The sequence below is a fragment of the Peromyscus maniculatus genome, chromosome 1 (assembly GCF_049852395.1).
Source record: "Peromyscus maniculatus bairdii isolate BWxNUB_F1_BW_parent chromosome 1, HU_Pman_BW_mat_3.1, whole genome shotgun sequence".
Taxonomy (NCBI): Eukaryota; Metazoa; Chordata; class Mammalia; order Rodentia; family Cricetidae; genus Peromyscus; species Peromyscus maniculatus.
The window spans coordinates 151,536,902-151,563,718 of NC_134852.1; the positions used below are offsets into that span (position 1 = coordinate 151,536,902).

Genomic DNA, 26,817 nt, shown 5'->3' on the forward strand with positions numbered 1-26,817 from the left:
GCAGCTAGGCGGGGCTTCCTGGAGTGGCAGGGAGGGAAGTGTGGCGACCTGGGTACTGCACTCAAAAGAGTGACGCCTAGTTCCGAGGTGCGGAAGAGAATGTGAGGGTGACGGTGCTTAAGAGGCCGAGATTCCTCCGCAGAGAAACTGGCGTACGCTCGGGTTGGGTCGCAGGGCCTTCCACAGAGCCCCCACCCTGCAGCCGCACCAGAGGCCCAAAGGCCCAGGGAGCGGAAAGGTCATTCCGACGGGGACCTGGCGTCGGGGACAATCAGCACCGCGGACGCGGGATACCAGAGGAAGGCAGAGTCCGCCGGAACCCCAAGCTGCCTGTTCCCGTAGGCCGAGGTGGAGCGAGGGTCCCATCTCGGGGCAGCGTCGGTCCATCACACTGTGCTCCCTGTACTTTGGAGAAGACCCCCCCTGCCTCCACCAAACTCGAGGTCCCAACCCTGCAGCAGCGCATACTGCGCCCCATTTGAAGAACGATCCCGGAAGTCAGAAAAGTTGGTATCAGGGCGAAATGAAGTGTTCCAACCACTCAAGCAAGTAGGGTACATCTGTGTCAGACGCAAATAACATGTTTTCAACACTTTTTGAAATTTCAAAGACACGAGTAAGCAAGTCCTTCTCAGAAAACCGACAGGGCTTTACTCAGGTGATGCAGGCCTCGGGGCGCGCGCTCACCTGTCGCCCGGGGTCCGAGCTCGGCTCGGTCGATGCGGCCAGCAGGCAGATAACCCCGAGCCCGCCAGAAGCCCCTCACGGGGCAGCAATCGGAACCACTGTGGGTGTCTTCTCTGCGTCCAGAGGTCCCGCTCGCCTCCCTTACTCTGGGGAGCCCTCCCACCGCAGCTGCCGCGTGTCCCGGCAACCGTTGCTAGGGGGCGGGGCTCATCTTGCCGCCGCTCTGGATGCCCGGGGCTCACGAATATTTGGATATTCAAATGAGGCCCCGCCCTCGTTGCCATGGCGCCAGGGCCGCAACCCCTCTGCGGTGGAAAAAATAAAAAAGCCCTCACTTAAGAGAGCGACCTCCGCGGTGGAGGGGCCCAGGGCTGCGCCCCAGATCTTGGGCACCCTGGCCCACCCCTCAGGTGAGAGCTGGGCACCGCCTCTCCATGTCCCTTTTACTAGGGGAAACCTGGGCCAAGGAGTGGGGCCTACATCTTGTGGGGCAAGACACACTGGACTGAGTAAGTAATAAATCATGAAGTGCAGTGGAAGGAGATAACTCTTACTAGAAAAAATGTATCTGGGAAAGATAGGTAGAAAGTGCAGGAGTTAGGTGTCGGCCAAACCTGAATGGAGGTGTAGAGGCACCTGAAAAAACTTCTCCAGAGGTATGGGAAGGAGTTCAGGAAAGGTGGGCCTACAGAAGATTCAGAACCCTACACCCAGGATCCCCTTCAGGAGCAGTAGAAGCAGCAGGATTTGGATGAGGACCGTGTCTTAGTTTCCACTGGGTGACCCGGAGGGACCCTGACTGTCTTCCTCAATATCTGAGCCTCATCCCCCACTAAAATGGTCACAGGGGGTTCAGGACCAGGCCCCAGCTAACAGCACTCCATTCTTGTACCTGCTTGCTTCTGAGCTGACCTTGGCAAGCTCAGCCCAGGTGCTACAGAGCACAGTGACATAGCCAGGAAGCTAATCTAACTCTCTCTTACAGGTGTTACATGTAGATACATGTGGCCCTCTTGCCCGGATGTTTGACCTACAGCAGGAGCCAGCTACCTGCAGGTGCGGCCTCAGTCAGAGAAGTGGGTGGTTGGAGGGAATGTCTGCTATCTTGATCCTGAACCTAGACTCAAGAGATCATTAATGAAGAAGGAGCCACAGCCAGGGTCTGGGGCAGTGCAGGGAACTGTCAGTAATAGCTGCCTGCTGGTCAACACAGGCATCTTGCCCAGTATCCCTAGTCTCACAGCCTTAAAAAAAAATTATTCTTTATCTTGTGTGTGTGTGTGTGTGTGTGTGTGTGTGTGTGTGTGTGTGTGTGTGTAGCACAGAGCACAAGTGCCCTCAGAGGCCAGAAGAGGGCATCTGATCTCTTGGTTACAGGTATCTGTGAGCCATCCACTATGGATGCTAGGAATCAAATGCAGGTCCTCTGCAAGAGCAGCCAAGTGCTTTTTAACACTGAGCTATCTTTCCAGCCCCAGCTCGCTCACAGCCTTTGTGAGGCCCAAGATGGCAAAGCCTGGAGCCGGTACTCCTTGCATGGACACTGTGGGAAGCAAATACAAAACCAAATGAAGGAATAGGGAGACCGCGCAGACAGTCAATTGTTTGCTTTGGAAGCGTGAAGACCTGAGTTTGACCCCCAGAACTCACATATAAAATGCCAGGCATGGTAATACGAGCTTGTAATCCCAGCACTGGGGAGACAAAGACAGGCAGGTGCCTGGAACTTGCTGGCCAGCCAGCTTAGCCAATTTGGTGAGCCACAGGCCAGTGAGAGACCTTATCTAAAAAAACAAAACAAAACAAATATGCACACACACACACTAACACACACACACACACACACACACACACACACACACAAATTATAAAACGGATAAATACATCTCCTTTTTTCCAAAATACTAAAGCAAATGGAGAGAAGTTATTAGCACAAGCAGGGAGTTTGAGTTGAAACTATGAGAGTGGACATGTGCTGTCCAGTTATCTAGACCGCTGAGGTTGCCCAGGGCCTCTCAGGGCAGGCCAAGTCAGGCTAGGATGTGGGGAGATGTCAGAGTTGACCTAGTGGCTTTGTGGGCCATTGATGTGAAGTAGAGCCTTGTAAACTAGGAGATTTGGCCCTCTGCCTCTCCTAACAGGTTGGATGTGGATGGACCCAGCCTGGGATGGATCCCAGGGGCCTCGGCCAAGCACAGCTAGTATCCGGATACGGGAGCTGAGCTGGCAGGGCCTGAACAACCCCTGCCCACAAAACAAGAGACTGGGCAGCCATGGGGATATCCACAGGGAGCGGCGGGTGGAGGAGCACCTTTCCCCTGCTCGGCTGGTAAGTGATTGGGGCCTGAGGCTCCACCATGGGTCTGCATGAGTTGACATACTGGCACCCTTTCTGCTGATATCCAGCTTTCCCTCTGCTGGGTACCCTCTACCTTTCCACCATCAGGGTCCCTGCCAGCAACCCAGTGACACAAGCACCCCCAGGCATTGAGATCACTGGCGCTGTTGGGGCCAGGATTCTGTAACTATTGTCTAAGGCCTGTGCTCAAGCAGACAAGAAGCCTCTTACTCAAGAGCTAATGTTGTAGCAAGGAGGACTAGAAGATAGCATTTGGGATGCTGGAAGGGCATGGGTGCATGGCTCCCCTCCCAAGGCTAGAGTTCCTCAGTCTACTCTCAACCTGCCTGAGGTGGGGTCTGTCCTTGGTGTGCTGACTCTATTGGCAGCAGGTAAAGACCTTCCTCCAAATCCAGTGGGACAGCCCATTGGTGTACCCCATCCCTGAGTCCTAAGGTTTTATAGAGTCCATCTGGGCAATCCTGAAGCCCCCAGGACTTAGGGTTTGCTACCCACTCATGGTTGGCCACTATGAAGGAGAGAATCTTGATAGATGGTATCACCCAGGACCTCCTCAGAATAAATGTTTGGCCTGCTAGGCCAGTACCTGCACATGTTCCCCAAGGTGCCCCCTGATGCCATAGCAGGTGTCGCCCAGGGTCCTGAGAGACCATGCTTACATTTCACATACAAGAAAGTCTTGTCTAGTCCATCTACAAGAACAGACAGACCAGTAGGCCCCCACCCCTTGACTTCCAGCATGAGTGTTTTTCTGTGTCCTCCGGTCCAGGTATGCTGTGGCTGGTGCTGCTCAGCAGGGCTCTGGGCGCCAACTGCATCGCTGATTCTGTTCTGAAGGTCTCATTTGGAGACTGGCACCCCGGGTGCAGGCCCTCCCCTGGCAGCCCTCCTTCCCTGATAGTCAGTTACAACCTCTGCTCATGTCATGCCCACCAGCCAAACCGTTATTGCAAGCCCCGCCTGGATGAGGCAGGGGAACACTTGCCACCTGCTCCAGTGGGCACCTTTACAGAGTCCTCAGCCAAAAGCATGGAGAACACTGGGAGTGACACCTGATGATTTCTGCAGCAGGCCCTGGCCCGGGTAGATGACCTCCAACTGGTGAGGGTGCTGGAGATGTGTGTGGACACCCGTAAGAACAGCCTGGGGAACTTCGGTGAGAGCCGCTGGTCACACCCATGCCCCTGTGACCATCACAACCTAGACCTCTCCCTAAGCCAATTGTATTTCCTGTCGTAAATGAAAAGCTAGCAAACACCTTGGACAGCATGTCCCTTTCCTTAAGATTGGACTGTAGAACTAAGATGTATACTCAGTTTAGAAAGAAGTTTTAGGCCAGGGTATATATTCCAAAATGACTTTTCAGGGACCACACCCAAAGACCAGTACCAGTATGGCAAAATAGCAAAGGTACTCTGCTCCTATACAAGGTGCTCCCAGAGCTTATCTGGAAAGGATTTGGAATTTATAGACACATTGCACAAATGTTATATTGATCCCTCATGTATTCTTCCTCCAGAATCCCCTCTGCAATTGTCTTACCATTCTCTCGCTTTCATGCACACACACACACACACACACACACACACACACACACACACACCTGAGACACTTGTTTTTTTAATCTGAGAGACCATTACACTTGTTCACAATGCCTCAGTGCCTACTTCCTAAGGAGAACATTATCTTAAATACTGTCAGGATAATGATCCAAGTCAGAAAAGGACACTGATAGAACACTCTTATCTGTGTCACAGACCTTGTTCAAATTTCACCAACCATCCCAACAGGAAAGATTCTTGCTGTTCAGGATAGTTGTGCATTTTGTTTGCTTTTCTCTGATTACAAGTGAGGTTAAACACTCCCGATCCTGGTTAGCTTGGTTTTCAGTTTTGCATTTAAGTGTTGAACAGCTCAGTGCAGCATCTCTGTGCACCTGTGAGATCAGGGGACACAGGCTCTTCCCGGGGGGCCTTATAGGCCACCCTATACCTCTTTTTTCATCATTCAGGGGTTCTGTCTCAACCTTAGGGCCAGAGTCTCACCCTAAGAAGCTTTGAGAATGGGGGCCTGGAGCTTTAAGGCTGTGCAGGACACTGGCAGGACATTCCTGAGACTGGTTATCTAATGTTGCATGTTGAAAGACAGCCCTGGGGGCCAAGAAGGGGAGATGCTCAGGGTTCACCTTATCCATGCCAACCTGGTTCCCCTCTTCAAGTTAAGTCCTTGCCAGTGTGTTCGCCACCTTTTTACCTGTTTTACCTGTGCTAGGCTGCATATGGGTGGAAGGGCGTGCAGCCCCCACATAGCAAGAGGAGAGAAGGCTCAGAACACCTGGGCAGATCCTGCAGAAGCCCCCAGAATCAGCCCCACTGTGCGCCAGAAAAGGCCATATGCCTGTGAACAGCCCTTCAGATGTTGATGCCCCTCGGGGGTGTGGGGAGCACTGCAAAGAGGTGGGCAGTGTTGGTGGGGCTAGGCCAACCTCTCCTTCCTGTGGCCCGCAGGAGTGCACCTCCCTAACCTGATCCAACTGAAGCTGAACCACAGCTGCCTGGGCTCCCTCAGGTGAGAGCCTGGTCTAGGGCAAAGAGGGGCTGGGCCTGGAACTCAGCTGCTGCAGGCTGCCCCCCCTCTCAAGACTCTGCCCCACCCTGTTGACCTTTGGAGGGTGAAGGCTGCCATCAAGTGGTTTAGAGACATTCATTCAGGTGTGGGCTTCGTGGAAGGGAGAGAGGGAGACTCCAGGGTAGGATCCCTTATGAGTGGGGCCCAGGTGTCCTGCCTTCCAAGTATCTTGGAGTCTCTGGCTCCTATTTTGACACCCTGCAGTGAGGCAGGTCCCTCTTCTCCCCCTCAGTGGGAAGCCCCTGCTACATGTGAGTGATACAAAATACCAAAGCCGGGTGCTGGTCAAGGTGGTCATACCGGGTCCTGTGGCTGATAAACCAAATGTAGTCTCTGACCTTTAGCAACGTGAAGGGTCTCTGGCAGACAGCCCAAACCAGTCTAGACTTGGAGGCTCCAGAGATCCCTTACCTCACATTGCAACCCAGGCATTAACTACACCCTAGAGACCAGAAGATGGAGGGAAGTGGCTAGTGTCCCTAGGAAGAAGAGAAGGTAGGAGCTGCCTCCAAGCTGACCGTCCACCTGAAGCCAGACCCAGCAGAACATGTATCTCCTGAACAGGACTGAAGTGTCGAGGAAGCTTGATGTTCTCAGAGTTCTTAGGAACCTGCTTAAAAGATGACATTCAAAATGCAAGGCCACCTGTGGTTCTGTCCCACTGGACTAGAAAGAACAAAGCCAAGAGAAGAGCAGACTGTATCTGGTAGTTTGAGCAAAAGGCGCTTGGGAAGATGCTGCTTCTTCAAGCCTAGAAGTGTAAGGCAGGCAAATTACAGTTAAAACTCTAGAAAGAGGCTGGGGATGTAATTCAGTTGGTAGAGTGCTTGTCTGTCACGTGTGAGGTCCTGGATTCAATCCACAGTAATAAACGTGTGTGCACGCACATGCACACAAACACACACACACACACACACACACACACACACACACACACACACACACACACTGTCTCCGTCTCTCTCTTTCTCAAAAGTTCTTAACTATCTGAATTGGACTCCAAGTGTAGCATCCAGTTGTTTCCAGTTGTTTAGCAAATAAAGCACTAAACAGACTTCAGCAAAGCAATGAAGATGTGCAAATACAGGCAAAGATAAGAGAGCTGATGTTTCGGGCTGGAGAGATGGCTCAGTGGTTAAGAGCACCAACTGCTCTTCCAGAGGTCCTGAGTTCAATTCCCAGCAACCACATGGTGGCTTACAACCATCTGTAATGAGATCTGGTGCCCTCTTCTGTATACATAATAAATAAATAAATCTTTAAAAAAAAAAGAGAGAGAGAGAGAGAGCTGATGTTTCAGCAGAAACCATGGAGGGACAGATGTCAAGGAGCTACCTGGTACTGAAGTCCAGCAGCCCTTTCTAGGGATGACATGGGACATACCTTCTTCCCAGCTGTGCACCTGGAATCACATGATGTTCTAGCAGATGGCTCTTCCCCCAGATGAACAGAGACCTTTTCTAGGTCTGAGTGAACAAATAATCTCAAGGAACAATAAATGTATATTTTTAAAGAGCACCTAAAATAAAGGATTTTGGGCATGGTGGCACACACCTTTAGTCCTGGCACTCAGGAAGCCAAGGTAGTCTGATTTCTGTAAGTTCAAGGCCAGCATGGTCTACAAAGTGAAATCTAGGCTAATCAGGGCTACACAGTGAGACCCTGCCTCAAAAAACAACAAACAAACAAACAATAAATCAGTAAATGATGGAAAACCTGACAGAGAAGTAAATGTATTATAAAACTAAGAAATAATGAAACTGGGTATAGTGGGGCAGGCCTGTGTAGCTAGAGTTTTCCGCCTTGCCCACAGTCAGGACAAATCTTTGTCACCCGCCAGTCCCACAGCCGCTCAGACCCAACCAAGTAAACACAAAGACTTATATTGCTTACAAACTGTATGGCCGTGGCAGGCTTCTTGCTAACTGTGCTTATAGCTTAAATTAGTCCATTTCCATAAATCTATACCTTGCCACGTGGCTGGTGGCCCACCGGCATCTTCACATGCTGCTGGTCATGGCGGCGTCTGGCAGTCCGTCCTTCTGCCTTCCTGTCCTTTTATTTCTCCTCTCTGTTAGTCCCGCCTATCCTTCCTGCCTAGCCACAGCCGATCAGGTTTTATTTATTGATCAATCAGAACAACTTGACATACAGACCATCCCCCAGCACAGCCAAGTGCAGACCATCTCAGACACCTGCACTCAGGCCCATGGTCCTAATCATCCTCTATGCGGACCTGCTGGGTAACGCCACAAAGAACCCAAGAAGGGCTCCCACAGGACATACAGAACATCCCACAGCAGGCCTGTGACCTCATACTAAGTATCAAAACTTCAAGGTCATCCATAGCTCCATAGATAGTGAATTCAAGGCCAATCTGGAATACATGAGACCCTGTCTCAAAACAACAAAAATCTGAAGAAATATAAGCCCAGCGGTGGTGGCTTGCACCTTTGATCCCAGCACTTGGGAGGCAAAGACAGGCGGATCTCTGTGAGTTTGAGGTCTACAGAGCAAGTTCCAGGACAGGCTATAAAGCTACACAGAGAAACCCTGTCTCAAAAAGAAAAGAAAATAAAACAAAACAAAAAAAAACCAAAGCATAAGATAGTACCTGTAATAAAACAAAATAATTCTAAAGGAAATATAGTCAGATTGCAAATGTTTTGAAAACATCCTGATCAGTTTGGTCACAGCAAGGAAAAACAGAGTGAAATGTTGAGTTCTTTCAGTTATCTAATCCTGCAACTAGGCTAGTTGGTAGTTACCACCTGGTAATGATTGAAAATGAATAAATATTTGTAACAGGAAACTGATTGAATAACAGCATCCCATAAACTGCTGTTGTAAATGTAGATGACTGCAAAGATGAACATTAAATATTAAAATCTCAGGCAGTGTTACAAGAGATGGGAAATAATTTTAATGTAGTTTCTATCATTTCACCCAAAGCTGAGATAATTTAGCCCCTGAAAATAACTGCCAACATGCACACAGATGTTCTAAATACATGGGCTGGAACTGCCACCGAATGGATTCATGCTAGCAAGCCTGAGGCAAGCATCTTTTTCTCAGTACCACTCCACCTACATGTTCTGATGATACTCCACAGATAATTTAGAAACTGTTAAAACATATTTGGATGCATCCATTTCATACACCTTCATTGCTCGTCATTCCTGTGCCATGTGCTAATTTAAGGATGTATCCTCTTCTCTTGTTGATTACCAGGAATTATCTTTTATATTCTGGTGCATTTTCAGCTTTGCAAGACTTCTCAGTATATCCTTTCAGCCTGGAGGTGACCACCTATGCAAGGCCCTTTGTTTTGAGTAGTTCCAGTCCAACCAATTCTGGATCATACCTGTCTTCTTGTTGTCTCAAAGCAATGTCATCCCACTGAACTATTTGTCTGGTCCATCATTTGTAAAGACCATGCGCCTTTGTTAGGAACTCTGGATCATTAGCTGGTCTCTTGCCTCAGGGCTGTGTCATCTGTACCACTTCGGTCTGTGCTACAGGTCCCTCATCTGTATCACTTCGGTCTGTGCTACACGTCCCTCATCTGTATCACTTCGGTCTGTACTACACTTCCCTCATCTGTATCACTTCGGTCTGTGCTACAGGTCCCTCATCTGTATCACTTCGGTCTGTGCTACACGTCCCTCATCTGTATCACTTCGGTCTGTACTACACTTCCCTCATCTGTATCACTTCGGTCTGTGCTACAGGTCCCTCATCTGTATCACTTCGGTCTGTGCTACACGTCCCTCATCTGTATCACTTCGGTCTGTGCTACACTTCCCTCATCTGTATCACTTCGGTCTGTGCTACACTTCCCTCATCTGTATCACTTCGGTCTGTGCTACACTTCCCTCTGTTGTCCTTACTCCAGACTGACCTTGACTCTCTTGGGCATTACTTATCCTTGCACTTGGATTTTATAAGCCAGTCAGGCCAGTGGGCCTCATACACTCATGCATACTAATCTGTGATTTTAAAACTGGAATTTAAAAGGATTTATGTACTAGTTATGGGCATATACTTGTTAGGTTAAATACATCCATGCATATGGCCTCTTTCCATCAGTGTGTTTTATGTATTTAAATGGAGTTTTAGACTTTGCTGTCTATAGTGTGCCAGTTAGCATGCTCACAAACAGAATACATCAGCTTACTTCATATCAGCCTAAACTAGAGAAATTATTCCATGCTGCTACCCTAGAGCAAAACCCAGGAACACCTCAGTGAGAAGACATCGCTATGTCCTGCTTGCTGTGGTGACAAGAAGCCCTAGGGTGGGTTAGTTCAGTAGTCAGACTCACAGCAAAGGCCCAGGGAGCCTGTAGGTGAAATACGACCCTTTGTGACTTTGCCTGTGCTATCATGGGGCAGTTACTACAGCCTTCAATACAGGTGGCTAGGACAGTATAACCATTTTTCTGGGGCCACTATAACAAAGGAAGGCAAAGGGGGGCACTTCATCTACAGCAGGGACTGTTTCCCCTGGGAAGTATAGGCGATATGCCCAGAACACTTTTCCACACCCCTTGTAAGAACTGTACCTGTCACAGTCTCATCCACCAACTATTATCTAGGAGATGGGAGTTACAGTTGTGAAGGACCAATCAGCTCCCCCACCAACCCCTGCCCCAGGACCAGGCGACACTAGACTCCTTGACACTGCACAGTGGCTGTGGTTGTAAATGCCATCTTGTTTTTGGTTTTTCATTGTTGTTTTTTCTTTTTGGGTAATTATTGAAAATGTGAAGAAATACGATACTGCCAGGTGTGGTGGTTCACAACTGTATCTCAACACTTTGGAAGCCAAGGAAGGGGTATTGCCATGAGTTGTGGCCAGACTTGGTTACAGAGTGAGTTCTGGCCCAGCCTGGTCTGCAGAATGACACCCTATCTCAAAAACTTGAAAGGAAGGATGGGAGAGAGGGAGGAAAGGAATGAATAGAAAAGCTTTTAATTGGCAGAAATTGGGCTGAAGATATGGTTCAGTCAATAGAGTACTTTCCTAGTGTGGACAGAGCTCTGGTTAGATCCTAGCATTGTATAAACCAAGCATTGTGATGCATGCCTATAATCCCAGAATGTGAGAGTTCATCGTCAGCTACATATGGAATTTGAGGCCAGCCTGGGATACATGAGATTCTGCCTGCCTACTCCCTGTGTTAGAGAGAGAGGGAGGGGGGAGAAGGAGGAGGAGAGGAGGGGGGGAGAGAGAGAGAGAGAGAGAGAGAGAGAGAGAGAGAGAGAGAGAGAGAGAGAGAGAGAGAGAGAGAGAGAGGAGAGAGAGAGGAGAGGGAGAGAGAGAGAGAGAGAGAGAGGAGAGAGAGAGAGAGAGAGAGAGAGAGAGGAGAGAGAGAGGAGAGAGAGAGAGAGGAGAGAGAGAGAGAGAGAGAGGAGAGAGGGAGAGGGAGGGAGAGAGAGAGAGAGAGAGAGAGAGAGAGAGAGAGAGAGAGAGAGAGAGAGAGAGAGGAGAGAGGGAGAGGGAGAGAGAGAGAGGAGAGAGAGAGAGAGAGAGAGAGAGAGAGGAGAGAGGGAGAGGGAGAGACTGGGCAGAAACACTACTAGTTTTCCTTCCTGTCTTTGTGTATCTGAATTCTCCATAGTTCTCTCTCTCATACACACATTGCACCATCAGCACATTATAACAGATATATGCTGCGTGTGTGCGCATAGTGTGTGCGTGTGCGTGTGCGTGCGTGTGTGTGTGTGTGTGTGTGTGTGTGTGTGTGTGTAAAACAGATATAACAGTCTTGCCTCCTCATTGCCAACTCTTATGCAATTCTTTTTCTTGCTTTATAGTACTTGTCAGGGCCTGGTAGCCAGAACCTTTTTAAGCAGCAGCAGTGATAGCAGCCATCCTTAGTTTATTCCTGCTTTTGAATGACATGTGTCCAATGTCTCTCTCAAGGATGATATAACTGATATTTACCCTTTAATCTTATTAATGCTGTGTTCTCCCTTAATGAGTATTTGTGTTTGTGATCATGGTGGGTTTTTGGTTTTTTTGGGGGGTTTTTGGTTTTTCAAGACAGGGTTTCTCCGTGCGGCCTTGTCAGTCCTGGGGCTTGTTCTTAGACCAGAGATTCGCCTGCCTCTGCCTCCCGAGTGCTGGGATTAAAGGCGTGTGTCACCACCGCCACCACCGCCAGTGTGGATCATATTTTTTTATGTTTTCATAATTATTTATGTGGATGGGTGTTCACCTGTATGTATGTCTGTGTGTCAGGTGTATGCCTGGTGCCTGAACAGAGCAGAAGAGGTCTTTGAATCCCATGAAACTAGAGTTACAGACAGTTGTGAGTGCCGTGTGGGTGCTGGAACCCAGGTCCTCTGGAAGAACAGCTAGCGCTCTTAACATCTGAGCACTCTCTCAAGCCCTGGCCTCCAATTTTCATCCTCCTGCACCTGTCTAAACCTCCCAGGTATTGGGATCATAGACCTGTGCTACCTCAGGCTAGCCTAGAATTCTGTGTAGCCTAGGCTATACTTAGACTCATGATGATCCTCTTGCCTCTGCCTCCCGAGTGCTGGGATTAAAGGCCTGTGCCACCACTGCCCGGCGTCACCAGTTTCATAACATACTTTTCAACTTGACTCAAACCAGGAGAGTCCTACTTTCAAATCAGGTTGTTGTTGTTGGTGGTGATGGTGGTAACGGTGGGGTGGAGTGTCTGTGTTTGTGCACATGCATGTACTAGTGCCCTTGCCCATGGATACACACGTGGAGGCCAGAGGTCAACATTTTGAATGGCTTCCTCTATCCACATTATTTTTTGAAAATGGGTCTCTTATTAAACCTAGAGCTTGCTGTTTCAACTGGTTAAGCCGGCCAGTGAACCCCTGGGAGCAGCCTGCTTCCTGCCTCTTGCCTCCCAGTGCTTAGATGATGTGTATTTGCTGCCATTCCTCATTCTTGTACATCAAGCTTTTAGCCACTTAGCTACCTCCCATCCTGTGAGCCAAGTTTTCTGTTTCTGTTAAGTGTCACTCTTGTCAAGGCTTAAAGCTGTTGGTGCCTGCTTCCTTCATACTGGTCTTTTATCATCTTACATTGCTGCTATGGCCACCTTGTCTTTTCAGATGCATTCTATTTGTAATCTATCTGTCTGTCTATCTATCGTCTGTCTGTCTATCTATCTATCTATCTCTGGCTCTTCGCCAGTCTTGCCAGTTAGAAAATCACCTCTGGGCTGTCGTCCTTCTCTGACTGTAACAGGTTCATCCTTGTCTTGGCCTCCTTTTTCCTTCTTGGCTTTTGTTACTGTTCTTTCTCCTGGAGCTGAGTGCTTGCCACAGCTGTTCTAAGCTTTTTTCTTTTTTTCAGACAGAGTCTCAAGTAACCCAGGTTGACCTAAAACTCACTGGATAGCCAAGGCTGGCCTAGAGTTCCTTTTTTATTATTTTATTTATTTTCATTTATTTTGTGGATAGGTATTTTGTGTGTGTGTCAACGCACCATGTGTATGCCTGATGCCCTCAGAGACCAGAAGAGGGTGTCAGATTCCCTAGGACTGGAGTTATGGTCAGGAGTTGCCATGTGGTTGCTGAAAATTGAACTCCCATCCACTGGAAGAACAGCCAGTGCTCTTAACCACTATGCCATCTCTCCAGCCCCTGGTCCTGAACTCTTCATCTTCCTGTCTCTGCTTCTACTTCTCAAGTGCTGAAAATACAGGTGTGAGCCACAGTGCCTGGCTTTTTTTTTTTTTTTTTGTTGTTGTTGTTGTTGTTGTTGTTTTTTTGGGGGGGGTGGAGCAGGGCTTTTGAGACAGGGTTTCTCTGTGTAACCCTGGCTGTCTTGGAACTTGATATGTAGACCAGGCTGTCCTTGAACCCAGAGATCCACCTGTATCTGACTCCTCATTGCTGAGATTAAAGGCATGAGCCACCACATCCAGCTTGTTCTAAGTGATGGGGGTCTCACTAGGTTGCCTAGGCTAGCCTTGAACTGAGGTCATGATGTTGTTTCCTTCAGCTTCCTGAACTTCAATACAGGTATACCACCACACCAGGTGTGGTAGTTTGAATGTAATTGGCCCCCATAATCCTATAGGGAGTGGCACTATTTGGAGGTGTGGCCTTGTTGGAGTGAGTGTAGCCTTGTTGGAAGAAGGGTGTCACTGTGGGGGTGGGCTTTGAGGTCTCCTTTGCTTAAGCTCCGCTTAGTGTTGACACTCAGTCCACTTCCTTTTGCTTCTGATCAAGATGTAGCCAGCACCATGTCTGCCTGCACGCCACCATGCTCCCCACCATGATGATAATGGACTGAACCTCTGAAACTATAAGCAAACCACCTCAATTAAATGTTCTCCTTTATAAGAGTTGCCATGGTCATGGTGTCTCTTAATAGCAATAGAAACCCTAACCAAGACACCAGGCTATTCTAACTTTTTGGTAATTTCATATACAACTTCAGACATTCTTTGTGTATTATAAGACTCTAAGAAGGGCATGTGCTTTGCCTTTTGCCCTCAACCCTAAGAATTTTATAGTTTTCCTGTCATTACAAAGTATGGCAAAATCTAATTATTCCCTGATACTTATTCCTCTACAACAAGAAGAATCCATTTTCAGCTCTGTGGTCCACCAAAAGAAATGGAAGTTGCCTTACTTCCTCAGCGCTCAGTCCAGTCATGTGACTCTTCTGAGCTATGGGTGACGAGAAGAAGTGGGCGAGCTCTGAAAAGGAATGGGCTAACGCAACAAAAAACACTTCGGGGACAAGACAAAGTGAGCCCTCAGGAAACCAATGTGATCTACAAAAGACAGGGGTGATGAAAACTAACTCTCCGTGACAGAATTTAAAAGAGAGAGAGAGCAGTGAAGGACGCTTGCTGCTCTCCCAAAGGACCTGAATTCGAACCCCAGTACTCGCGTTAGGGGGCTCACAACCATCTTTAACTCCAGCTCCAGAGTAGAGGGCTGAGCCTCTTCTGGGCTCCCAGGATACCTTCACACTGCATACACTCAGATACACATACACATAAACAAGTAAATCTTGTTTTAAAATGATCCACATGAATGCCATGGTGTCATATATACATGAGTACACACACACACACACACACACAGAGAGAGAGAGAGAGAGAGAGAGAGAGAGAGAGAGAGAGAGAGAGAGAGAGAGAGAGAGAGGAGAGAGATTGCTAGTATGGTGGTACACACCTGTATTAAGGGGCTGAAACAGGAAAACTACCTCAAGTTCTAGGACAGCCTAGACTAGAGTTAGACCATCTCAAAAAGTAAGCGGGGTGGTGCTGGAGAGATGACCTGCCCTTCAGAGGACCTAGATTCAGTTCCCAATACCCATGTCAGGTGACTTGTCACCACCTATCACTCTAACCCCAGGGGGTCTGATATCTTCTTCTGGCCTCCATGAGCACCTGCACAAATGTGGTGTATAATCACAGACACTGATACACACACACACACACACACACACACACACACACACACACACACAAACCTTAAAGAGAAAAAAATGATGATTTAAGGCAACTGATAGGGTAAATGCTGAATCTTTGCAGCTGAAGAACAAAGACTGAAGTAAAATGTACAGCCTAGGGCAACAGCAGGAAATCAGCCCCAGACAGGCTACATAGTAGATGAGTCCTTGCCAAAAAGACTTAGGGCCGTGGAGAAACAGTGCCAGTTCATGAAGCCTGGGGTCAGGTGGCAATTGTACTAGGAGGCAAAGAGCAGTTCAGCGCTACAAGAAGAGCATCACAGAAGGAGAGAGCAAGGACCGGTACTCAAACACAGTATCTGTACACGCTGCCGAGAAAAGGGGTCCAGGGGGTGCACAGGGACGGACACCAACAGGGAGCAGGCACAGGAGAGAGCAAGGACCGGTACTCAAACACAGTATCTGTACACACTGCCGAGAAAAGAGGTCCAGGGGGTACACAGGGACGGACACCAACAGGGAGCAGGCACAGGTTGCACGTAGGGCTGGATCAAAGGCATCAGGTTGAAGGCAGCTCCTCATGGTCAATCTGTATGCCTCAGGCTGGCGCTTGGCCCTTCCAACAAGGTGTGGGTGCTGAGCACCCAGTCAACATGTTTGAGCAGGGGCCTCCACACTCCAGGGACCTCTGTGCCCACAGACACGGGCTCTCCAGGGACACATTTTAACCATGCCTAGGATGCTACAACACTGGCGTTAATAGGGATCTCTGGAGCCCAAAGCTGGAAGCCACCACAGCAAAGTCACAACTATCCCTGCACCCGAGGGCAGCCAGAGTGGGTGGTAGCTTGGCATTGGCTTTTGTTGGCTAAAGACAGAACCCTCAACTCCATGACAGCACCAATCACTTACAGTAGTAACTTTTTTTTGGGGGGGGGCGGGTCAAGACAGGGTTTCTCCGTGTAGTTTTGGTGCCTGTCCTGGATCTCGCTCTGTAGCCCAGGCTGGCCTCAAACTCACAGAGATCTGCCTGCCTCTGCCTCCCAAGGGCTGGGATTAAAGGCATGCACCACTGCCGCCTAGCTAGTAGTTACTTTTTATTGTTGCTGCTGTGGCTAAATAGCTGGCCAGAAGCACTTCATGGGTGAGAGGTTTATTCACGGTTTCGGGGATACAGCATCAGGGCAGGGAAGGCCTGACAGCATGAGCAGCTCCTAGCTGTGGAGTGGAAGCTTGCTCACACCTAGGCAGATCAGAAGGGAGAGACAAGGGAGTGCCAGCCATCACCTGGCTTTCTCCTTTCCCTATTCTATTTTCTTCAGGATCCTTGCCCATGAGGAGATGCCACCCACATTCAGGGTGGATTTTCCCTCCTCAGTTAAACCTTTCTAGAAACGCCTTCACAGACACATGCTCCAAATGTGTCTCCTAAGTGATGCTAAAGCCAGTCAAGTTGGCACTGAAGATTAACCATCACACCACTCTGCCTGCCTTCTGCAGAGACCTGGGCACTTCTCTGGGCCACCTGCAGGTGCTGTGGCTGGCTCGTTGTGGCCTGACTGATTTGGATGGCATTGGCTCCTTCTTGGCACTGAAGGTAAGTCTGTAGCACTTGGGGTCGAGGACCGGAGATCAGGTTAGACCCCAGCTGAGATTTCCCCATGTGGTCCTCAGGAACTTTATGTCTCCTACAACAACATCTCAGACCTGAGCCCACTGTGCCTGCTCGAGCAGCTGGAGGTGCTGGACCTTGAGGGCAACAATGTGGAAGACCTGGGGCAGATGCGGTACCTGCAGCTGTGCCCACGCCTGGCCACGCTCACATTGGAGGGGAATCTGGTGTGCTTGAAGCCAGACCCCGACCCTTCCAACAAGGTGTGGGTGCTGAACACCCAGGCAGCATATATCTGGGAGGGACCTCCCCTCCCGAATGGGGACCTCTGTGCCCACATGCACCTTCTGGCTTGTTGTCTGTGAGACAGAGCTATCTCTTCTGTCACGGGACGCCTAAACAGCCTAACTGTTTGGATATATCAGGCATATGTAAGCTCCTTTGCAGCAGGTAAATCCACATGCACTCACAAAGGCCATGCATGCTCCAGCCTCACTGTCCACCTCAATACCTGTTTGATGTTGACCTATAGTCAGTTCCACATGCTAGAGGGCATCCCTGAACCTTGGCTATGGGCTTGGGGGGTGAAGGTACCCATAGGCTACGGTAGGATAAGGCAGCATCACTACCCTGTCTCCTCTGTCCTGCACCATCGCAGTCTGGAAGAGGAAGTCCCAGGAAACAGCTGGTCTGCAGGGCCCACCAGACCCAGGTCTGCTGTCCCCCTCCCTCTACCCTTTAGGCACCCCAGGACTACAACTATAGGGCAGAGGTAAAGAAGCTTATCCCCCAGCTCCACATCCTAGATGAGGTCCCCACCACATGCACCAACCTGCCTGCTCCCCACAAGCTGAACCAGGACTGGCTGATGGTGAAGGAAGCCATCAAGGAAGGCAGTGTGCTTGACATTCTCCTCCCTCGACTGGGTAGGCTGGGTATGGACCTCGATACTAAGCCCTAACCCCTGACTCTGGAAGAGACCTCCTCCAGCCCTCCAGGAAGACAGGCTTCTACCAGTACCCCAAGAGGACAGGCCTCCTTCATCCCCAGGAAAAAAGACCTCCACTAGTTCCCAGGCCTTGTAGAGATGGGTGTCTGCATTTCGTTCTTTTTCCCAGCCTTATCTCCTAGTCCCAGAACCATGCAGATTGGCCCCAGGGGGTCAGGATATTCCCATTAGCAGCACCAGCTTGCTTCCCCTTTCCTACGTTGAGGGAGAGGAGGGCCTGAGGCTGAGGGTCTTTCTGGAAGGAAAAGGAACCATCACAGGCCAGCCCCTAGGTCACACAACTTGTTGAGGGACAGGGCTGTGTTCTGTGGTCTGAGTTTGAAACATGCTGGCTGGCATGAGCCCAGTGATCTCTGGATCTGACCCTGGACAGATTGTTCCCATGGAACCACCCTTCGGAAACTTGACCCAACCTTGCCTGTGCCTGAGACCCAGCCATGGGCTCTGTCCCTGCTGCTCCCTGAGGTCCCCTTGCCTGAAGGTCTGCTTTCTGAGAACCCAGCCACAGAAGACCATGCCAGCAACCTCACCCATGGTAACTGAACCTGTTTGGCCCAGAGCTGACCCTGCAGTACCTTGACCCCAAACCAGGCATAGCCACACCCTCTTCTTCAGGTGCTGGTCAAGTTCTCTGTGGGAACCCCACCAAAGGCCTGCGGGAACGTAGATACCAGTACCAGGTATGCCTTCCCCACACTCCAAAGTGGGCTAGGACTACAGCTCTCCTTCCCAAAGTAGACCATCACCTATTGCCCTCACCCCACAGGAGACCATTACCTAGAGTCCTTCCCCCACCATACATCAGTGTTCAGGACTGCTGCCATGTCCATACTCTGGCTCTCCCATTCCAGGGTCAGGGTCCCTATACCAGCCCTTTCCCTTCCTAGGAATGGGCACCCCTGGAGCAGCTGCCCCCACATAGGCCTGATCTGGCCACCAGCCCCTCCACCCCAAGGCCTGACCCTGCAGAAAGCTGTGACCTGGCCGTGACTGGGCTTCGGGCCTGGAGGGAGCCTGGCCTGCGGTTGGTGCCCCTCACCCTGCCAGCCTACCACCTTTTGTCTTGTCTCTGGGGGGTGGGAGCTGGGCTGGAAGATGCATTGGCTGAGCAGCCATTGGTCCCCCGAGATGGCCACAGAGATCCATCCCAGTGTGATGACCATTTGGGACTGGGTCTGAGACAGACGTGGTTGCAGCTCTGCCTTCTCCACCTCAGTCCCCTCCTCCACAGGCAGCTGGAGTTCCAGCAGGAAAGGCTTGCTCAGGCTCCAGCTCAGGACCCACAGAGGGCTTCTGAAGAACAGGAAGACCAGACTGGACCAAAGACTTCCCTAACCCCCCCACGCCTGACCTCAGGTACACTACCTCAGTGCCTGAGAGTAACCTGACCCCCACCACCTGGGTATGGATGTCCCCACCTCAGACTCAGACCAGTGTAGTATATATAGTTCAGCCCCTTCCTTTGCCAGGCTCTGGGAGGGACTGCGTGAGACAGTCCTCTTCTTGGCGGAATAGGGGTGGGTGGGTTTCACTGCCTATGGATGGTCAATCCCAGCTTCTCCTCCATACCAAGGACACCTCAAGGGCACCTGGGCTAAATGAGAGAGGGAGGCATTCCCCAAAAGGATACAGGGCAAGTCCAGAGGCAAGCACCTGTTAGGAGCCTCATGGTGGCCAAGGGATCCAGAAGCAGACACCAGTTGTCAGGAGAACCTGGAAGGAATCCAGGGGTAGGAAAGTGGCCAACAAAACCACCAGGATACCAAGGCAGAGAAGGTTAGGAGCATTCAGTGGCTTCAACCCAAGCAGGACTGGCCTGTGCTGGCATAGGGATGCAGAATGAAGCCAGGTAGAACCCTTTCCAAGGAAGCCAGAGTGACTGCTGCTTCACTGGAGAGACCCTTACCCAGCAATGCCTTAGAAAGGCACACCGTGGGCGTGGACAAAAAGACTGATGGCATAAAGGTTGCCAACCACCCGCTCTGAAGGACCAAACACTACACTTTTGCCCCTGTGGAGACTGGCTAACGCTTGAGGCAGTGGGCGGGAAGAGGGTCCTGGAGAGTAAAGCAGGACCAACAGCTGGTCCTCCAGTGGACAATTGCGTGGGTTAAAGAACAGTAGGAAGGTGACCAGCAGAGAGTTGGCTGGAATGCTGTCTACCCCTCTTGCTACAGATGCCAGGCCTAGAAGGCACTGGATGACCCTAGCCACCCACCTCACACTATCACAGAAGCTTAAGAACTAGCCTGGAGCTCCCAGGCCCTCAGGGATGAACACATTCTCAAGGATGGAGCTCACATGACCCAGAGCCAGAGCCCAGCCACTTTGTTTGCCTTAGAGCAGGGGTTCTCAACCGTGCTAACGCTGTGACCCTTTAACACAGTTCCTCATGTTGTGGTGACCCCCAACCATAACATTATTTCCTTGCTACTTCATAACTGTAATTTTGCCACTGTTAAGAATCATAATGTAAATATCTGATATGCAGGATGTCTGATACACGACCCCTGTGGGGATGGTGACCCTCAGTTTGAGAACCCACTACCCTAGAGATAGCCACAGGGCTGAAGCCACATTTCCTCTGGAAAGCAGATGAGGCAGAGCAAAGGGATGCGGTCTAATGGAACAGGTTCAGCAAAGGCCACCGAGACTCTCTACCTGTGGCCGCACTGTCCACAGCCTGCCACCATCTCCGGGCTACAAGATGATGGGTGGGCAGCGGCTAGTAACTCCCCACCTTGCCTGCCAGGTCCCCTCTGACATGCTGTTTTCTTCCTTGCTTTCTAGAACTTTCCAGGACATCGGGCTTTCACCTGATCCCTTCTCCCCCGAAGTACCCACTGCCTCCTGAGTCAGGCAGCAGCTCCTCGGGGAGACCTGCAAACCTGCCCTTCAGAGGGCGAAGGCTTAGAGTCCTGGGGAGCTTAGGGCCTAGCCTGGGTGAGGGGTCTGGCCTGGGTGAGAGGTTGGCTGCAGTGACCGCCCTGAGAACCCTGGAGGTGTCCTCAGGTCCCAGCCATCGAGTCCAGGGATGTCCAGACCCACAGCCAGCACTAGGTCCAGCAGCTTGCTCTCCAGGCCTCCATTGCCTCCATCACCTGAACCCAATCCCTCCAGCCCATTCTCTCCCTTAGCGTAACCCTCTCTTGGCCTGGATGGGACCAAGGCTGAAGTGGCTGGGACTGGGGCTGGGCTCTTTGGATGCCCCAGGACTCTGGTTCACCTATGTGACCCAAGTTCCAAGCCTGCTTGTCCTTAGCCTCCAAAGGGCACAGCCATCCTGGGTGGATTTGCAGGTTTCCCTATGTGGGGCAGTTCCTTTCTCTCGGGACACCATAGACCCTCTGTGAAAGCCAAGTGAATCATTTTCGACTCTCAAGTGTGCAGAAATGTGCTTTACTTTGTAAGCAACGGTTGGTTCAATAAATTATGCAGCTGGCACTGCCTGCCCGGCCTGGCTGCCCTACAACCGCCGGGACAAATCCTCAGTGATGGGCGGGTAGCAGAGGAAGCGGAAGCCATATCTGCTCTCGGCCGTGCTCTGCACTGACAGGGCCACCATGGGGCAGCTCAGGTCCACGCTCTTCCGGCACACCTGCAGAAAACATTGGGGCCTGAGAACGTCGTGGGCCGGCAGACCAGAGGACCTGGGGCCACAGCACCACACTCACCTGGACCTTGCGCTGCTCCTGCCTGCCCAGCGAGTCCTCGAGGCACATTCTTGAGGCACACTCTGGGATCGCAGGCAGGAGTTCAGATGTCTCGGTCTTCACCCCTTCCTGCTGTGCAGGAACTTCCCCAGGGCAAAGAAGCTTGCGGGTGCTCAGGAGCGGCAAGATATCCCGCGTCTCGTTGGGGCGGAGAGATCCTGAAGTCCTCTGTCCGCTAGTGCTGGTGCGGGAGAGCCTTTGCTGGCGGACACCTGGCCTGGAGATGTGGGAGGGGCCTGAGGAGTATCCTAGTCAATCGGGGCAAAGGCGGGTGTAATGCAAGACGGTATGGGCCAGGGCAGTAGTCCTGTCCAAGGCGACGCCTAGGGAAATAGGGGATGGGTTTTGAGAGGCAGAATCAGGGGCTTGCACCTACCCCGGCTTCTTGCGCCTGGCCCCAGCACCCCGCACCCTGCCCTTGTGTGGGGATGGAGATCGATGCTGCTCTTCGCCAGGGTCAGCGTTGGGCTCGGACTCTGAGAGCGGGAAGCGGTCAATGGACCAGTCAGTGTTGTCTTTGAAGATCTTCGAGCCCAGGGTCATGCAGGGTGCAGCTTGATGCTCACTGAGGACCTGCAAGGCCATCGGGGTGTGTGGTTAACGCTAACCCAGTCAGGTCGGCTCCTCGGCTCCTTAGCCAGGACCAGCACTGACCTGGCCTTGAGGGTTGACCAGCATTGTCACACAGCCGCGACTGGACTGGAAGTAGAAGGGGTCCTGGCCCGAGGACACCGGCAGCTTCTTCTTGGTCCTGCTGGTTCCTTCGCCCCATACCTAGGAAAAGGCTGGGTGGTAAGCGAGGAACAGTGTAGGCTGGGGCAAGACAGTTTGAGCTGGCAGGCAGCAAGGGTTCACCGTGATGTGGTGCTGTGGGGCTAGCAGAGTACCAGGCGGGAATCGGTACATGCACACAGGGAAGTCCCTCACAAGCTGCTTCAGAACAAAGCCACCCAGGTCCACAGTCTCGGCCTGAGACTGGTTGAGGATGCGGATGAACTTCTCTCGGTGGCTGACCGCAGCGATCTTCAAGGAGCAGCCAAGCAGGCTGGACAGAAAGGAAGGCTGGGTAAGGAAGAGGGCCCTACCCACCCAGAAAGCCCGCCCACCACGCAGCCCTCCCTGCTTTTTTTGGTGTGCTCATGGCTGGGCAGCTCTCACTTCAACTGGGGCCTTGCATACTGGTGGTGAAGGTCTGTACAGGACTCCAGAACAGTCTTGCTAAACGACGCTGAGCGCCTCTTATGGGGATCTAGAAAAAGAAGTCCTTTAGGGGAAGGAGAACACAATAAAGGGTCCAGTAGGGCAGTTCCCCAGGAGGCCCGACCAGGGGTCTGCATAACAGGGAGACGGCAGCAGGGTTCAGATCCCGGGCAGAAGCAGCTGGACCGTGGGGGCTGAAGAACCTGAGTAGGACTTTGGGCAGAGGTGAGAGCTTGCTCAAGGGCGAAAGGGAGATGCACCCAACTCCACCTTCCATGTGTCCACTGAAGCTCCCAGTGCACTCCTGAATCTGCTCAGAAGCAGCTAAGTCTGTTCCCTGGGCCGGGTGGCCCGACACCTTCTTTGTTCCAGAATGCAGAACTATCTGGTAGCTGTTAGAGTCAGAGTCTGAGCTGCTGGAGTCTACCAAAGGCAAGGCGCTCCACTCCAGGATTTTGCCAGGCTTCTCCATAGACTTGATGGCGCACTCCGAGTCCCAGGTATCCATATCGGGGGACGGGTGGGGCTGGATCAGCCTGGGACCATGATATGTTCACTGGCTGCTTTGGCTCCTAAACCCAGGACCCATGCCTCCCACCCCAGTTTGCCTCCCCAAGGCAATGGGTACCCTGGTTTGTGTTCCAGGAACTCCAGAGTCAGACCCAGCTTATGGTAAATTAATGAAGGTAATGGTGACCTCGGAGCTCCTCCCCTTGTCTTGAACCCATTCCACATATTACATAACAGAGCTGAGGCTTGAAGGGGTTACATGACTTGTCTGGGAACACTTAAGGATACAATGGGAACTGGTCCACTTCTGTCAAGCCAAATCCTCCCTTCCCCTGACCCCTAGGAACTCCCTGTTCAATGCAGTTACTTTTGCTCTGAGTGGAAACTCATGTTGGAGAAGAGGTTGGGATATCGTTGGGCAACGCTGTTCCAATCTACATCCTCCAATCGGAAACCCTAGCAGGAAAAAAAGAGGTATGTGCCTCCCCGACCTTGCAGGGCTTGAGAGACCTTATCATACACATGGAATGCCTCCTGTGGCTAGCCTTGCTCACCTCCGTGCCAGAGGGAACCTCAACATAATCAGAGGACTCAGTAGGGTCTCTTAGAACCTCTGCAGTAACCACCTGAAAGAAGGAAACACAGGGGGCTGGAGAGATGGCTCAGAGGTTCAGAGTGCTGGCTGCTCTTCCAGAGGACCCAGGTTCAATTCCCAGCACCCACATGGAAGCTCACAATTGTCTATAACTCCAGTTCTAGAGGATCCAGCACCCTCACACAGGCATATATGTAGGCAAAACACCAATGCATAAAAAATAAAAATAAATAATTAAAAAAAAAGAAGAAGAAGAAGAGGAGGAGGGAACCACAGACTAGCTGGCAGGGAACTTGAGGGAGGACACCCTTCCCCAACAGGGCCTCTCACTTTTGACTTTAACAGCACTTTATGTGAACTAGATGAGGAGGATGCTGGTCATATATATGATTCCTTCTTGTGGAAACATCCCAAGGAAGACAAGGTTTCTCAAGCATGCTGGCTGCCCAAGGAGTGTTGTGGGGGAGGGGGAGGTTGTCTGAAAGGTATTGGGCCACGGGCACAAACTCACCTCTACACTGCCAGTCTGAGACCGAATCACACGTCCCACCCAAGAGGAACGGGCCAGCTGTAGAAGGCATGATTTCTCGAAGGTCTGCAGCTCAGCCTCCATCTGCTGCATTGTACAGTGGTTCTGGCGAAGTTTCTCCTCCAACTGCTCTTTCTCCTGATCAAGAATGCCTGCCAGTGAGAGAGGCCTCCAGCAGCCCCTCCCTTCAGGCCAACCTTAGGTGGGTAGCTGCTGTCTGCCGAGGCATTGCCCTGTTCCCTGATCCCATGCCCTCACCAGCTGGGCGTGTTCCTTCTGGGCTTTCAGCTCCAGCGTAAGCTTCTGGACCTGGTTCTGCAGGAATTTGTCTTGATTTTTGGAGTGCCTGGTAGGAGGGGCAATCTCAGCCCTTCTGGATCAGGCCAGGATTCCTGAGAGTAGGTCAGCAGTAAAGGATGCCCCACAGCCACCAAAGCCTGAAGGCACACATTATAGCAGGCCAGGGCAGAATAAACCCTAACAGGTCTGGGCAGAGGTCTACATGCTCAGGGGTAGGGTTACATTTCCAACACAGTAACTTATTCAAAAGTACAGTGGGGTGTCAAATCATGCAAAGACTACAGATAGCAGCAGTCAGGTCGAGGGCTCAGGGGTAGAGGTTGGCGTCAGACAGAAACGGCAGGGTAGGACCTGGGTTGGCCTGGGGGTTTCGCCACTGACCGCTCGGCGGGAATCCCTGCCACCTCCTGCAGGATGTAGTAGTATCGGGCATTCTGGCTATTCTGGACAGCCCACCGAAGTGCCTGGATCTCTAGTTCTCTCTGTTCCCATAACAGCCGCAGGGTACGTGGGTCCAGGGTTTCAGGGGCTAACCTGTAATTCCAGTTCCATGTGGTTTGATCAGGGCTGGTTCTTTGGCTGGCCCAACCCAGGAGGCTGCCCCATCCCCTGCCTCCTTACTGCTGCTTGAAAGAGCAGCCTGCTGGTATGGATGCACAGTAGGGCTTACTGCTCTGGGAACGCGAAGGAGCCACTGTGTCCCCAGGTGTGCCAACTGGGGACTCGAAGTCACTGCTGTCTGGCTTTACACCTGCTGGAGCTGGGGACACCTGCTCATCTTCAGACTCCTGGCAAGACTTAGGGGCCATGCTCGATGTTGGTCAGGAGCTGGAAAGGAAGGAGGTAGGATGGAATCTGCCCTGTGTCCCAGGTGTGGGAAACCCATGGGGCTCCCTTTGGGTGTCAGAGAGGCCCAGGCAGCATTTGCCAGCTCTCTCTGAGGGGATCTACACAGGTGCCTACCCAACAGGACACAGGACTGCTGGTCATATGAGTGTCCTCCTCTGTATGTTTCAGGCTAGGACAGCAGGTCACCTCCCAGGAAGCACGTCCCAAGTATGTACATATATTCCCTGCTGTCTCCTCTTTGTCCCCCTAGAGCTCAGCCTAGAGCTAAGATCAGAGGTGCTAAGCTTTTGCCTATAACCCTTATTCATGTGCCTCTAAACCAGAAACTCACCCCCACACTCACCTGAGGCCTAAACCCACAGAAGGCCTAGAGAGGGAAGCGTTCTATACTGTTGCCATGGATTTCTGCACCTGGGGGGAGGGTGTCTGTTACCAGGAGCCTCCAGGGAGACGCAGGGCCATGAGTGCATTCTGTGCCAGTGAGGTTTAGATACGTAAGCTCAGCTAAGCTGAGGTCCAGGGAACTATACAGATCCCTGGAACCCATCCCTAGGCAATGGTGATAGGCAGGTACTGGGGAATGGTGTCCTGTGAGTGAACTGAATGTGTGTGTGTGTGTGTGTGTGTGTGTGTCTGTGAAGTGTGTGTGTGTGTGTGTGTGAAGTGTGTAAATGGTCCTAGGGATCTGAGATGATTAAGGGAGCAGATGAGGATGGTGGTAAGAGACTGGAGTGGCTGTGCTAACTCTAGCCTATAAATGAGCCTGTGTCTGATAGCCATCTACCTAACCCTTGGGAGCCCTATCTTCCTGGGTCTATCTCTGTACCTCTGGGCTCTCCCAATGGTGGTTCCACTGGTGAACCCTGGGGGAGGGACATTGCCTCTGCTTCAGAACAGAAGTGAGGCCCAGGAGAGGCTCCTTCTACCTTGTCTCTTCCACAGCTTCATACTTGCAACACTTGCTTCCTTATGGCCACAAGAGCGTGGGCACCCCCTCCCACAGCTCTGTGATTGGGACAGAGCATGTGGGGCTGGACTGGCTCGATTTCGCCCATTGAGACACAGGGAAGACTTAAGGCAGGGGCCCGCTTCAGGGAGAAGAAGGGCTGCTCTGGAGGGCACTGGGCCCACTGGGGGAGGGGAGAGGATGGAGCTTCAGACAAAGACCCCAGGGTCTTTGTCGCAGGCAGCCTCAGGAACGGTCCCCTCCCCCACCGGGGCTACAGAGCCCACCAGGTCAGCCGGCCCCTAAACTCCACCTCCCTCGGATGGCGGGCGGGAGACATTCACGTCCTCTCTAACTGGTGTTCTCGGCTACAGATGCCTAAGAAAGCAGGGATGAAGCGGCCTAGCCTACGGGGCTGGTGAAGGGAGGGCGAATGTTGCGCTCGGGTACATGTTAG

The 26,817-nt window shown here is 51.5% G+C and overlaps 3 protein-coding genes across 24 annotated transcripts in view; 2 read left to right on the forward strand and 1 right to left on the reverse strand.

Moving 5' to 3' along the window:
* On the forward strand, positions 1-21,167 carry Lrrc56 (leucine rich repeat containing 56). Of its 18 annotated transcripts, none has more exons than XM_042285953.2 (13): positions 1-1,097; positions 1,673-1,743; positions 2,829-3,016; positions 4,115-4,202; positions 5,554-5,614; positions 16,598-16,694; positions 16,772-16,972; positions 17,452-17,644; positions 18,092-18,253; positions 18,334-18,398; positions 18,606-18,742; positions 18,935-19,074; positions 20,509-21,167. In XM_042285953.2, the coding sequence occupies exons 3-13, from the start codon at positions 2,834-2,836 to the stop codon at positions 20,853-20,855; spliced, it is 1,674 nt and encodes a 557-aa protein (XP_042141887.2). In that variant the 5' UTR covers positions 1-1,097; positions 1,673-1,743; positions 2,829-2,833; the 3' UTR covers positions 20,856-21,167. The 18 variants fall into 18 exon arrangements, with proteins under 18 accessions (XP_042141887.2, XP_042141899.2, XP_015851537.2 ...); XM_042285965.2 differs by having other exon boundaries at positions 18,950-19,074; XM_015996051.3 differs by having other exon boundaries at positions 17,452-17,635.
* The window catches only part of Lmntd2 (lamin tail domain containing 2), a 5,927-nt gene continuing 213 nt past the window's right edge, over positions 21,104-26,817 (reverse strand). The window contains exons 1-14 of one of the 5 annotated variants that reach the window (XR_013046052.1): positions 25,758-25,847; positions 25,187-25,393; positions 24,947-25,099; positions 24,524-24,611; positions 24,248-24,403; positions 23,696-23,767; positions 23,509-23,597; positions 22,902-23,167; positions 22,590-22,680; positions 22,287-22,476; positions 22,086-22,205; positions 21,808-22,004; positions 21,393-21,679; positions 21,104-21,316 (exon numbers count right to left, since the gene is read on the reverse strand). Coding sequence is in view for 4 of the 5 variants with exons in the window: in XM_076555060.1 (XP_076411175.1) it covers positions 21,185-21,316; positions 21,393-21,648; positions 21,808-22,004; positions 22,086-22,205; positions 22,287-22,476; positions 22,590-22,680; positions 22,902-23,167; positions 23,509-23,597; positions 23,696-23,767; positions 24,248-24,403; positions 24,524-24,611; positions 24,947-25,099; positions 25,187-25,374 (1,998 nt within the window). In the remaining variant the exon portion in view is untranslated. The other 4 variants (XM_076555067.1, XM_076555060.1, XM_076555064.1 and 1 more) reach the window with 4 other exon arrangements.
* Rassf7 (Ras association domain family member 7) overlaps positions 25,277-26,817 on the forward strand; it is a 4,721-nt gene continuing 3,180 nt past the window's right edge. The window contains exons 1-2 of the mRNA XM_042285978.2: positions 25,277-25,408; positions 25,583-25,621. Coding sequence (XP_042141912.2) covers positions 25,380-25,408; positions 25,583-25,621 — 68 coding nt within the window. The 5' untranslated portion in view covers positions 25,277-25,379. The remainder of the gene's footprint in view (positions 25,409-25,582; positions 25,622-26,817) is intronic.

Bases quoted from the DNA above. Each gene is read 5' to 3' on its own strand.
- Lrrc56 (XM_042285953.2), top strand. From the start codon at position 2,834: ATGTGGATGGACCCAGCCTGGGATGGATCCCAGGGGCCTCGGCCAAGC. The intron at 4,203-5,553 runs GTGAGAGCCGCT...TGTGGCCCGCAG, and splicing joins GAACAGCCTGGGGAACTTCG to GAGTGCACCTCCCTAACCTG. The intron at 17,645-18,091 runs GTATGGACCTCG...GACCCTGGACAG, and splicing joins CCCTCGACTGGGTAGGCTGG to ATTGTTCCCATGGAACCACC.